We start from the raw sequence: 14167 nt of genomic DNA on the forward strand, positions 1-14167 counted from the left end.
CCTTTGCATATATGGTCAAATGATTTTCACCAAGGGTGCCAAGACTACACAATGATATTATAATTTAGCGTTATATGGTAACAGGTGTAGCTACACTTGTGGTGAATATAGCATAATATATAAACCTGTCCAGTCACTATGTTGTGCACCTGAAACTAATGTCACATTGTGTGTCAACTACACTCAGATAATTTTTTAAAAGAAGAAATGGGGTACATATGTGCAATGCAGGTTTAAAAAGAAGGAATTCCTATCACAAGCTACAACCTGGATGAACCCCCAGGACATAATGTAAGTGCAATTAGCCAGTCACAAAAGGACAAATACTGTGTGGTTCCACTTATATGAAGTATCTGAAATAGAATCACAAAAACAGAAAAAAGAAGGGAAGGTGGTTACGAAGGGCCGTGGGGAGGGGAAGGGGAATTAGTAGAGTTTCCATGTTGTAAGATGAAAAGTTCTAGAGAGCTATTGCATGACAATGTGAAAACACTCAACATTACTGAAATGTATACTTAAAAATTACTATGATGGCAAGTTTAATGTTACATGTTTTTACATTGTTGATACAAACAACATGGATAAATCTCAGAGGCATTAGGCTAAATGAGAGAAGCCAGGCCCAAATGGCTGCATGCTGTGTAAGCCCATTGATGTGACATTCAGGAGAAGGGAAAACCTTAGGGACAGAAAATAGATCACTGTTATGAAGAGCTGGGCCAGAGGGAGGTGTTGACTATAAAGGGTCACGAGGGAACTTTTGAGGGTGATAAAATTGTTCTATATCTTAAAAAAATTTTTAATGATTATTTATTTATTTTAATTTTTTTAATGTTTTATTTATTTCTAGGACAGCAAGAGAGAGACAGCGTGAGCAGGGGAGGGTCAGAGAGAGAGGGAGTCACAGACTCTGAAACAGGCTCCAGGCTCTGAGCTGGCAGTCAGCACAGAGCCCGACGCGGGGCTCGAATCCACGAACCGCGAGATCATGACCTAAGCGAAAGTCGGACGCTTAACGACTAAGCCACCCAGGCGCCCCAATGTTTATTTATTTTTGAGAGGGAGGGAGAGAGAGAGAGAGAGAGAGAGTGATCAGGGTAGGGGCAGAGAGAGAGGGAGACACAGAATCTGAAGCAGGTTTCAGACTCAGATGTCAGCACTGCTTAACCACTGAGCCACCCAGTTGCCCCAAAATGTTCTATACCTTTATTGTAATTGTTCTATATGTTGATTGTAATTGTGGTCACATGATTGTATGTGTTTCTTAAAATTTATAAAACTATGCCCAAAAAAACCCCCTGTACATTGCTGCATGAGAAAAACCTGTACATCAAAAATTGTATACAAAGAAATTTATACTGTATATAAATTATCCCTCTTAAAAATGACTAAAAAGAAATATGAGTAAATATGGCAAAATGTCAAGCCTGATCATGGTACACACCACGATGAATGTGGTATTCTTTTTTGTAACTTTCATTGTGATTGAAGTGTTTCAATTCATAAATAATAAAACTAAAAATGATTCTTAAAAAGCTAACTGGTTTATTCTAACTGCAGTATGGTCCATTAGTAGGACACAGGTTTAAAAGTGTCTAGTAGGGCTGCCTGGGTGGCTCAGTTGGTGAAGCGTCTGACTTTGGCTGAGGTCATGATCTCACAATTTGTGGGTTGGAGCCCTGCATCGAGCTCTGTGCTGGCAGCTCAGAGCCAGGAGCTTGCTTTGGATTCAGTGTCTCCTTCCTCTCTGCCCCTCCCGCCGCTGCTCATGCTCTCTCTCTCTCTCAAAGATAAATTTTTTTTAGAAAAGTGTCTAGTAAACAAGAAATTCTTATTTCATTCCTGTAAGTGTATGTCTGTGACCATATTTATTACGTCATTTTTAGGAAAGGTCAAACTTGTAAATCTGAGACCTTTTAAGAATGTGAAGTCTGCTCTAATTCTTCTCCTGTCCTCATAATGTTTCAGAACAAGAATAGCACCTGGTGGTTGACTGGGCACGTGAGGAATGAGAGGAAGAGAGAAGTTGAGGATTATTTTTCCCCCGGGTGTTGATTTAGAAAGCAACTACTGGTCTATTCACTTCAGTCAAAATGGGAGTCAGTCCTTTGTCCTCACACAGCCTTGATCTCCTTGTAGTGCTAAGCAATTCCTTTATAAAGCTAGATGGTTCTGCCTCCCTCTTTGTACCATATTTGACTAAACTGAATAAAGATAGGAAAAGCCGGATACCTAATTTTAGACAGGTTAGAAACCAATTTACCCCAAACCATACCAAAGACCGAGAAAGAGTAGTAAACTCTGCCTTAAAAAGTCAGCCTTAGCTATTTCTCCACCGAGCCCCTCCTGTCTTTGTTTTCCAGTCTCCTCATATGAGGCAGCCTCCAAATGCAGAATTCCAGAAAGCTGAATTGTCTTGATTCCTCCCAATGTTGGCACAGACTATAAGGAATTCTCAATGCCAATAATCCTAGAGAAACAGATGGACATTTTTAATCACAGGCAATTATGCTCAACCCAAATGATGCAGTGTTGGAAAAAATATGGAAATTGATCTTAGCCTTCCTTGTGTCCTTCCATCCTAATGAAGGAAACTGCCAAGGGCTGGGGAGAAAGCAGGGAGAAAAGATCATCTGGGTTGAAAGATGAAAAAGCCTGGCGGAAATGAGTCACATGTGAAATGAAAAGTTTCAATGTTCCCAAGGTTTGCAAAATGGATCTGAGTTGACTGTGGCCCTCATTTCAACTTTGCAAGATGTCATAAAATTACCTTTGGGCAACCAACTGAGTGCTTGAAATTGGACAAAAAGATTATTTCCCAAATGATAAAAATGAAAATGTTGCAGCCAAAAGGCACCTCATCAAAATTTAATCCAGCAGTCTAAAATTTCAAAACAGAAAACAGGGCAAAGAGATTCACAAATATTAAGGAACAGAAAGGAAAGTAGTACAGGGCAGGAGGGTTTACTGGGTGGCTCATTCGGTTCAGCATCTGACTTTTGATTTTGGCTCAGGTCACTATCTCACCATTCATGAGTTCGAGCCCTTCATCAGGCTCTGCGATGACAGTGCAAAGCCTGCTTGAGAGTCTCTCTCTCTCTTAAAAAAATAATAAACAATAAAATATAAAAAGAAAAGTAGTACCTGGAAGCAAAGAGAAGGTTTTAAAAAACAACAGTAAGTCCTGGATTTAGAAGTTATGAAATTAAGGTTTGGAAAATACAGCTTTGTTTTTGTTCTTGTTTTTTAAAGGGAAGCATTACATCAGTTATTAAAAGTGATCCAGAATTTCAGTCAGATGTTAAAATAATCCTTTGTAGAAAAAAAAGAAAATATCTGTAGTATACATTTGATCCAATTATATTTTTCTATACTTTTGCGGGTATGCCAGAGAAAGGTGCTACAAGTGTCACTTTGATGATTCAGTTTTGCTGTATAAATTTAACAGACTAGGTATATGTACTGTTTTGGCATTTTTCTGAATTGGTAAATGTGTTTCTTGAATAAATACCATGAGATTTTAAGTATTTTGACATTTACTTCTGAACTGTAAGGAGGTTAAGGGTCAATGATATAGGCAACATCCCTGGACTGGGGTATCTTTATAAATAAGCCAGCTTACATTGTAGGGGCTTCCTTAAGTCTTGTGGTCTCCATCCCCTTTGGTAGAGTTACATACAGATTTGTTTTCTTTCTTTTCTTTTAAAACTTGTAAATCATTGTTTAATTTTCATCAATTTTTGTCTGTAAAAAAGTGTTCATTTGTCCCCTTATTACAACCGGGTGACTAGAAGTTATCTGGCAGTCCCCTTAGACTTGGCCATCTAATACAAAAAAGGCAAAGCAAGTGTCAACATCATATGGCACAGAGAAAATTCAAGGACAGTGATCTGTTCTCTGTGTTCCTTTAATATTTAGTAGTTATAGGGGTGGCTGGGTGGCTTAGTTGGTTAAGGAGCCAACTTCAGCTCAGGTCATGATCTCACAGCCCCATGGGTTCAAGTCCCTTGGGCTCTGTGCTAACAGCTCAGAGCCTGGAGCCTGCTTCTGATTCTGTGTCTCCCTCTCTCTTTGCCCCTCCTGTGCTCACACTCTGTCTCTCTCTCTTTCAAAATAATAAACATTACAAATTAAATATATATGTACATATATATATATTTAGTAGCTTTAGGAGATAGGTTCCCAAAGTTCCCTCCCATTACTGGTTGCGTCAGGACATTTGTTAAAAATATTGATTCCTGGGGGTGTCTGGGTGGCTCACTCTATTAAGCACTGGACTCTTGGTTTCACTTCAGGTCACCATCCATCCCAATATCGTGGAATTGAGCCCCACGTGGGGTTCCTCCCTGAGTGTGCAGTCTGCCTAAGGTTTTCTCTCTGCCCGTCCCTCTCCCCTACTCATGCTCTCTCTCTCTAAAATAAAACATAAAAAATAAAGTCTGGCAATATACCACAAAAATACCATAAAAAATCACGTAATTAAAAAAACATATATATTGATTCTTGGACCCTACTCTAGACTTACTGAGTCTGAATCCCAGGACAGTATTTGAAAACACGCATTTTTTAAACAAGTCTGGAAGTTGGTTTGCAAAGTACCGCGGACATTTACAATCCCTTCCCCCCTTCTAGCTCCCACTAGCCTCACACCANCTCGCCCCACCCCTGTCCCCGCCCCTGTCCCCGCCCCTCGTAGCCCGCCGTACCCAGGCACCGCCCACCGCCCCCGCGGTCTCGTGTGGCCTCGCGGGACCCTTCCCATAATGCCCCGCGCCAGGCTGCCGCGGTTGCCAGGCAACGCGCGTGGTCCCCGCTGCGGGTCGCGTGGGGTTCCGCGGGGCGATGGGTTCCCCAGGCCTTCGGCCGCTCCTTCTTGTGCTCCTGGATTGCTGGGCCTCCGTGAGTGCCCAGGCCGCAGCCACTCTGCCTGTGACGACGGAGGGCTTCAACTCTACGGAGGCAGCCTGGACGACTCTCCGACCCGCCTTGTCTCCTAGGCCCCCCGGAACCCCCAAGGCCCCCGGGTCGTTCTCTGGCCCCAGGCCTACCCCGGTCACGGACGGTGGGTACCAAGTGGCAACTCCTGGGGGATCCAGAGTGATCCAACCTGGAGCGGTTAGCCCGGGTCAGGATGTGATAATGATAGTTAACATTTATGGAACACCTATATGTGTGCAGGTATTCCTGAGTATTTCATAGGCCTTGATTCTCTCAGCCGCCCTTAGGGGTAGACGTCAGTATCCCTCCCCTACACATGAGAAAACCGAAGCGCACAGAGCATAGTGCAACAATATAAAATCTTTGAAATTACTTGCAGGGGTCCTCGACATCATTAATGCTAAAGGTAATAATGAACGAATCATTACACCTTTGCAGCCGAAGGTGAAATTGTGTAAATCCAACGTTTCTGGGAAATTATGGAAGTTGAATGCATAAGATGCGTTGAACTTTTCCTTTATTAGAGATGCCAAGTGTCTAGCTTACTAAATGTGACTAGGCCCTTGTCCATTAACTCGAATTATGAAAACCCAGGATTCCTCCCATGTTGAGTTGGAGGTGGGAGGTGATGAGGTGAGGGGTTATGCCCGCCTCTTAGGATTCATCATTAGGGATAATTAACATATTTCTCAGAAAGTAATCTAATGATGGAGTTACACATTGGTGAATATTTTATAATGTGATATGACATGGATGACTAAGGGGATGGCTGTAACCCTGAGATGCCCAGAATGCAAAATTTTGTGAATATGCATTTTTTTGGGTGAGGGTTCTTAGTAGTGAGCAGTTTCTCAAAGGGGTTTGTGATCTCAAAAAAAAAAAAAACACCAAACCAAAAACCAAAATCTTTAAGTCCTCTGACTGTAACCCCAGTAGGTATGCAGTACTTTTTTCCCCTTGTGAGAAAAAGATCTTGAGTAAGTCTCAGTAAGTAGCAAAGTCGTGATTGGCTGACACTGTGTACTCTAGGACTTCAGTTCCTGAAATATCATTTTTCCAGAGGGCCTCCTTTATGAGTAAGGAAAAGTACAGAGAAATACATTTTCTTTTTCAGTGTATGTAAATCAAACTTCTATATTGAAACTGTTGATTTGGTGAATTAGTAGGGGAGGTAAATAAATGATAAATGGGAACAGAATTCAATATCCAAAATTCTCTAAGGTTTGGACTGAGTTGTCTTTTATCCATCTAAGTATTTCATCTGTTTATTGGTTTCTCCCCAAAATGGATCTGTTTGTGAACCATCATTATTAGGGCATGTGTTCAGGGCAGTTTTTCCAGTATAGAGGGTGCATTTGCACTTCATCTTTTTAAATGATCCCTCTCTAGATCTGGGATTATAATGATAAGATCCCTCTCTAGATCTGTGACTATAATAAACGACAGCTGGCATTTATTAACTGCTTACTGTGTAGCAGGCTCTGTGCTAAGCTTTTCATCTTTAATGTATCTCATTTAATCCCCGATGGTGTAGATTATCCCTATTTTCCAGGTGGGTGAATTACTTGCCCGATTTTAGGTCCCATCCCTGGTATGTGTTGGAGCAGGAGCTGACTGAGTGAAGAACTGGACACCATGTGCAGAAAGGGTTACAGGTGGAAGAGAATGATAACTTTAGTCTCGGTCTGAGCTCTGGTCATTAGTATTTTGCTCTGGAGCCAGGCATGTAGATGTTAAGAGGTATAGAAGAGCAGCTGAGTGCTACTTAGACCTTGGGAGTGCTCAGCAGATACTTGTTGGCTGATTAAGTACACTCACATCCTGGATAGAGACCTTTTTTTTTTTCTTCTTCCCTAAGTGGAGTTATTAAACACTATTGCTTTGTCCTTACTAGTCTTATAGTTACTTTCAAGGGCTTTGAGTTTTGAAAAACAAGTCAAGATTGTAATTTTAACACATAAGACAGGGAACCTCAACACTATTTTTTTTTAACGCTAGTGTGCGCGAGTTGCCTTTTCATTTCACTAAGCACATTGGAGAGTCCTTGGCTAGAGGGAAGTATGTAAGCTTAAGGGGGAAACTTTTGTGTCTCAGATGAAGAAAGGATTGTGTATTTATTGGCAAAACCTTCCTCTTATTCTTACACTTCTTTGCAGAGTATGCTATTGTACCTTTTTTGAGCTATGTTTTTCTAAAGTTGATTTTTGTTGTGAAATAGTTCCCTCATGCAAATCGGAATGTTGACTCTCTACCAATATTTGCTTGAGATCCTTGTTTGTTTTGTGTGAGTTTTTTTTTTTTTAAAGGAAACAAAACATTATAGGTAAGACTAAAGCGTGATCTTATTCTCCCCTTCCCAGGAATAATTACTACCATGAATTCAGTATGTATCATTCTTTTTTTTTTTTTAAATGTTTATTCATTTTTGAGAGAGTACAAGCGGAGGTGGAGCAGAGAGAGAGGCAGACACAGAATCGGAAGCAGGCTCCAGGCTATCAGCACAGAGCCTGATGCAGGGCTCGAACTCACAAACTGTGAGATCATGACCTGAGCTGAAGTCGGCCACTCAACCGACTGAGCCACCCAGGTGCCCCAGTATGTATCATTCTTATGCTCTGCCATCTTTAAAAGGGTTATTTCTCTCCTGTTTGACAGAACAAAATAGGGATTTAAAAATTCAGATAGTCATTATTATTAAAAATTAAATATTACAGACTGGGGAGATTTCTACCCTTTCTATCTCCCCTCCCGTGCTTTATTGTCTAAGTTATCAGAGATATTTCCAGAACCCCAAGTACAAAGCACCTGAGCCAGTTTGATTTTATGTCAGTAGTTCGTGAATGTGGGCTCAGTTTCAAAGCCGCAGGTGAATCTGAGGAGAGAAACAAGATTGAGCACCCTGATTCCTGGCGGCCTTCATTGGGCTCTTCCTCTGAGTGAGGACCTCCCAAAGAGGGGCCTGGGAATCTGTACTCTTACACCAGTGGTTCTTACAGTCCGGCAAGTGATTTAGCATTGCTGGTTCTTAAATTATCAGCATCACCTGGATGTTTTGAAAAATACAAATGTCTAGGTTTCATAGTCAGCTTAGGAGAAATCTTCGTAGGTAAAGCACAAACAACTTTCCAAATGAGTCAGAGGATTAGCTATTTTGGGGAAACTTCAGATTGAGGAGTATTCAGACCGACTAATTTTCACTTCACAAATCCGTCCTGCTCCCCAGTGTCAACCCAAAGTGCAGCAGGAAAAATAAAATGGACCTTTTGTATGCTATGGAGGTTTGGTACTTTGCAGTGGCTGGGGGCAGTCACTCCCTGCTGATTACGAAGCTCTCCATCCCACCTCTTTTGTTTCTATAGTTGCTGCTCTGTGTGTCTGTGACTTGTCTCCAGCACAGTGTGACGTCAACTGCTGTTGTGATCCCGATTGCAGCTCCGTGGATTTCAGCGTCTTTTCTGCCTGTTCAGTTCCAAGTGTAACGTAAGTTTGTGATGCATGCAGTTTTGATGGAACTGGACCAAGATTATAAAATCTGGGGACAGAAAGTGAAAACTCTTCCAGGCTGAAAAACCCAAACCTGGCTTCCTGAATTTTGCATCATTCAGAAGCCATGCTGTCCAAACCAATATGTTTGGAGTATGCCTTATTTGCATCTAGCCAGCTGACTGTGCAGGCAAAAGAGAAGAGAGAGTCTACTTTGTTGAGAGTATAAGGAAATCTTTGTTTCCGGAGACTGAATTACATTTCACTCTGATTTGTAAACCGATAATGTGCACATTTTTGTATAGGTGAATTTGTGATCTATATATAGCCTAGGGTGAAAAGTGCAGTTTAATTTTACAGCTTTTGTTGTGGATATAGTACTTGTAACAAAAATTAAACATAGTCAGGAAAGCTTGGTTCATACTTTTCTGATGTGTAAAATCTACTGGAAATTCTCACAGTTCACACTGTATTGGAGAACAATGGCAGCTAACATTCCCAGTCTGTTATAAGGTGAAGAAATAATCTCTTCTGAATGATTTGTTTCTCATAATTCCGATTTCAAAGCTCTTTTAAAAATATAGCACTTAAAAAAGGTTAATTTATTCAGGATGGGACCAGTTTATTATTCAGAGAAAGCTAACTTAAATTTAGTCTTGTAGTAAATTGTAGCAGTTGATACTTGGTAGATTGAATGCTTTTTGGAAGTAGGATGTGTCTGTCCCATGAGGAACTATTTTATTGACCAGTGAGGAATTGAATCTACTCCTAATATTGTAAAAATGTTTGGAGAATGACATGTTTTAGTTAGATTATTTTTCTGCTAACTGGTCTACACCATGGTTAAGTCTTTGTTAGAAATTATTCTGTTTTTCTGCCTTAGTAAGTAACAGGAGCCTGAGAGAGATTTCGGATCCCAATTTGAGATCATTATTTAGAATGTCTTCTTTTTATTAGTCAGAGCTGAATTTTAGATATAGACTATTTAGAATGTGGGACAGCAAACTTTCCTGTAAAAGGCCACATAATAAATACTTTAAGCTTCACAGGCCAGGGGTGCCTGGGTGGCTTAGGTGGTTGAGTGACCAACTCTTGATTTCGGCTCAGGTCATGATCTCATGATTCATGAGTTTGAATCCCGCATCAGGCTCCACACCAACATAATGTAGAGCCTGCTTGAGATTCATTCCCCTCTCTCCCTCACCCCCTCTCGCCTCCCTCTCTCTGACCCGCTCATGTGTACTCTTTTTCTCAAAATAAATAAACTTAAAAAAAAAGCTTCATAGACCAGTGGTCTCTGTTGCAACTTCCTCAACTCTACCATCAATGAACAAAAGCATCCATAGGTGGTGTGTAAATGAATGGGCATGACTATGTTTCAATAAATCTTTACAAAGTTAGGTGTGGTTTGTGGACTTCTGGTATAGATGTTAGAGCTGAATCCATAGTGCCCTCAGGAAAGAATCTCAGGATTTTGTTTAGTTTTTTCCCCCCCTTTATTTATTTATTTATTTATTTACATTTAAAAAGTGGTTACTTTTATGAATATTCTTTTTTTAATTTTTTTTTTAATTTACATCCAAGTTAGCATATAGTGCTACAATGATTTCAGGAGTAGATTCCAGTGATTCATCCCGTGTGTAATACCTAGTGCTCATGCCAACAAGTGTCCTCACCAATGCCCCCACCATTTACCCCATCTCTCTACCAACAGCCTCTCCAGCAGCCCTCAATTTGTTCTCTATATTTAAGAGTCTCTTATGTTTTGCCCCCCTTCTTGTTTTTATACTATTTTTGCTTCCCTTCCCTTATGTTCATCTGTTTTGTATCTTAAAGTCCTCATGTGAGTGAAGTCCTATAATCCTTGTCTTTCTCTGACTGGCTAATTTCACTTAGCATAATACCTTCTAGTTCTATCCACGTAGTTGCAAATGGCAAGATTTCATTCTTTTTGATTGCCGAGTAATACTCCATTGTGTGTGTGTGTGTGTGTGTGTGTGTGTGTTGTATCTATATATTCCACATCTTCATTCATCTGTCAGTTGACATTAGGGCTCTTTCCAAACTTCGGCTATTGTCAGTAGTGCTGCTATAAATACATGGGGGTACACGTGCCTCTTTGAAACAGCACACCTTTATCCTTTGGATAAATACCTAGTGCAATTGCTGGGTCGTAGAGTAGTTCTATTTTTAATATTTTTGAGGAGCGTCCATACTGTTTTCCAGAGTGGCTACACGAGTTTGTGTTCCCATGAGTTAGTTTTACTTATGATTTTCTCTTAAATACGAAGTGTAAAAATAGTGAAATAAAAGTTAATAATCCTAATTATTTTCATTATGTAGGTTCTAATTCATAAAAGGTTTATTTACATTTGCTAAACTGTCAACAGCTAATTCTATTATCTAATGATTTGTAAATTTACTGTTAAGACTATTAGATTAATGTCTGTTTTCCTCACTAGATGTGAGTTTCATGAAAGCAAGAATAATATCCCTCCTACACACTTTCTGTCACTAGTGTCTAGTCTAGCCCCTGCCACGTAGTTGGCCATCATTAGAAGTGAGTTGACTGTTTGAGTGAGATTCTCCCCTCCATGCCAAACCGGCCCTCTGGTATTCTCTTTTGACTTCTCTACCATTGTTCTCTCAGGAAGACACCCAGGCCAGAACCTGGATGCTTCCCTGACTCCTGCCGCTTCTTTGCCTTCTCAGTCTAGATGTCTTTCACATCTGGCTGTAGCTTCCATGAGCACCAGGGATAGAAGATGAGCTACATGCGGCCAGGCCCTCAAAGACTTCACTCACAAAGGGAGATAGAGGAGTGGGTGGCACTTCTGCCCCAGGCACTGAGACAACTGAGAGGAATGGCATCTAACCTAGGCAGTTGGCCTAGGGAAGTCTTTCTAGAAAAGACCATCTGAGCTGGGTCCTGAAGGACGAGTAGAAGTTGGCAGCATAGAATCAGGGGAAGGCATTCTAGGCCAAGGGAGCCGAATGACAGAGAACTTGGGGGGGGTGGGGGGAGCACGGCCCATTGCCTTAACTGCAGGTAGCTGAGTGCAGCTGGAGAGCAGGGCTGAGAGGAGTGTGCCGCAGTGGCCAGGGTCAGATCCCGAGGGGCCTTGTGTGTAGGCTGAAGGGTTTGGGTTTCGTCCTGAATTCTGCAGGGTGCCAGGGTATGAGGGGATTAGATTCCGACCTTAAGCAGTTCTGTGGCAGCACGGATGATGTTGGGTCATGGGGCCTAAGCCTGGTGGCAGGGCACCAAGTAAGAAACTGTTGGAGGTATGAACAGGTGCCCTCCTCTCCACGGGGACGGTCATGACTAGAGACCTACGCAGAACCGATACTCCTCCACTGCACGGGATTTGAGAGTGGGCAGACCGGAAGGGGAAGAGTGAGGAGTCCCATTCTACTGGATTCCTTACACTAGGACTTGCGTCTGTCCACTCCTACTCCCTCTGTATGAGGTCACATCTTGTCAGTTGCTATAAAAAAGCCTTCAGAAGCTCTCGTTAACTACAGACTTCTTAGCCTGAATTCAGATCTATCCCCAAACTCAGATCCTATTTCCTACTAACCCCCATCTTGTCTCCTCTACACAGCCTAACTTTGGTACTCAGGAGTTTTCTAGACTCCATCAGTACATTACCCATTCTTGGCCAATGCCATCCTTGTATTCTCTAACTCTTGTGCAGCCTTTTAGACCCAGTAGGTCTCGTAAATTTTTCAGTGCTGGATCTTATAAATACTACTTACAGGTTTTCAGAAATATTCTTTATGCCCACAGTAATGACCGATATGCCATTAGAACTATACAGAGCTTTAGGAAAAGTGGCCACTTATAAAATGAATTGATAGCTTCCTTATACTTCAGCAATAACCATCAAAAAAATACAATGAAAATGGCTTCTATTCCTAACACCCCATAGAAATGTCACATAAAACATAAGTACTTAGAATTTGTGTGAAGAAAACTGAAATATGGTGAAAGACCTAAAATATTTGAATTTGAATACATGGAGAGAGAATTTTTGTAGTGGGATGAGAAGAATCATTATGTAAACACTTAAACTAACTTGTAAAAACTTAATTTGTGGGGGTGCCTGGGTGGCTTCGTTGGGCATCTGGCCCTTGATCTCAGCTTAGGTCATGGTCTTGTGGTTCGTGTGCTGGCAGCACACAGTGTGCGTGGGATTCTCTCTCTCTTTCTCTGCCTGTCCCCTGCTCGCTCGCTCTCTCTCTCTCTCAAATAATTAAATAGATAAAAACAGTTTAAAAAAATGTGTAAGTGTAATTCCATTGTCAGATGGAGGAGGGATAATGCATCAACATGATTGAAAATTCATCTAGAAAAATAAACCTGAGAATGGCCAAGACATTGAATAAGAAGAGCAAACTATCAGCTTTCAAACATGTAACATTATAATAATGAAAGTAATGCATATTACTTCAAGATAGATAGGTAAATCATGGGGTGAGAATAGAAAGGCCAAAAATCAGTTCTGTGTACTGATTTTAAAAACCCACATAATGTTGTATATTTTTTTTCCTATTTATTTAATATATAGTAACTATGGTATTTTACAACAATGGAGTAAAGTTTGGATCATTCATTAAATGATGTAAGATGATAACTATTGAAAAATAAAAATGTTAGACTTCTGCTTCATAGCATTATACCAAAGTAAATTACCAATAGATCAAAGGGTGAAATGTTAAAAAAAAAATTAATGAATAAATGAAAAATATAGATGAACATTTGTTAATCTTAGGTTAAGTAATGTCTTTTAAGCATAAGCCCACAGGCACACCATAAAAGAAAAGATTAATAATTTTATTTAAAAAATTAAGGGGTGCCTGGCTGGCTCAGTTGGTGGAGCATGTGACTCTTGATCTCGGGGTTGTGAGTTCAAGCCCCATGTTGGGTGTAGAGATTACTTAAAAATAAAACCTTTAGGTTAAAAAAAAAAATATTTTTTTAAGTAAGGCTCCTTGCCCAGCGTGGAGCCTAATGCCGGGCTTGAACTCACAACCCTGAGATCAAGACCTGAGCTAAGATCGGGGCGCCTGGGTGGCTTAGTCGGTTAAGCGTCTGACTTTCGCTTGGGTCATGATCTNAAAATTAAAAAATGCCATATTTATGTATTTATGACAAAAGCACCATAACATTGAAAGGTAGTAAACGGAAAAAATGTACAACATATGACAGTCAAAGGAGATTCTTAAAAATATTGATTCTTGCAAACCAATGAGAAGACAAACATTCTAATAAAAAGTGTCCAGTAGGTATAAAGAAGCACCTTACCTAAGAAGAAACACCAGTGAGCAATAACCATATGGAAAAATGTTTACACTCACTAGTAAATGAGAAAAGTCAAATTAAAACAATGAGGTAACAGATTTTTGCCTGTGAAGTTGGCAGAGCATAGAAACTGAATAATATGTATTCTTGGCAAGAATACAGGGACATAGGCACTCTTATTGCAGTACTGGTGAGTACGCGCCTTCCCTTTCTGGAGGGAATCTGGCAATATGTCTCAGAAGCCTTGAACAGTACACCTACCTTCTGACCCAGCAGTTCTACCTCAGGGAACACAGCCTGAAGAAATAGCTGAAGAGATTCATAAATATGTGTAAGGATGATGTTATAGTGTTATATGTAATTGGGGAAAATGAGAAACAACCTAGGCCAACAGTAGAGAATTGGCAAAAAAAAAAAAAAAAAAAAAAAAAAAAAAAAAAA

The 14167-nt window shown here is 40.5% G+C and overlaps 1 protein-coding gene across 1 annotated transcript in view; it reads left to right on the forward strand.

Annotated features, from left to right (window-relative positions):
• The first annotated feature begins 4777 nt into the window (after positions 1–4777).
• The window catches only part of TCTN1 (tectonic family member 1), a 28569-nt gene continuing 19179 nt past the window's right edge, over positions 4778–14167 (forward strand). Inside the window, exons 1-2 of the mRNA XM_077747969.1 lie at positions 4778–5062; positions 8298–8418. Of these exons, the coding sequence (XP_077604095.1) occupies positions 4843–5062; positions 8298–8418 (341 nt within the window). The 5' untranslated portion in view covers positions 4778–4842. The remainder of the gene's footprint in view (positions 5063–8297; positions 8419–14167) is intronic.

Source organism: Crocuta crocuta, unplaced genomic scaffold (assembly GCF_008692635.1).
Source record: "Crocuta crocuta isolate KB4526 unplaced genomic scaffold, BGI_CrCroc_1.0 scaffold29, whole genome shotgun sequence".
NCBI classification, from domain to species: Eukaryota; Metazoa; Chordata; class Mammalia; order Carnivora; family Hyaenidae; genus Crocuta; species Crocuta crocuta.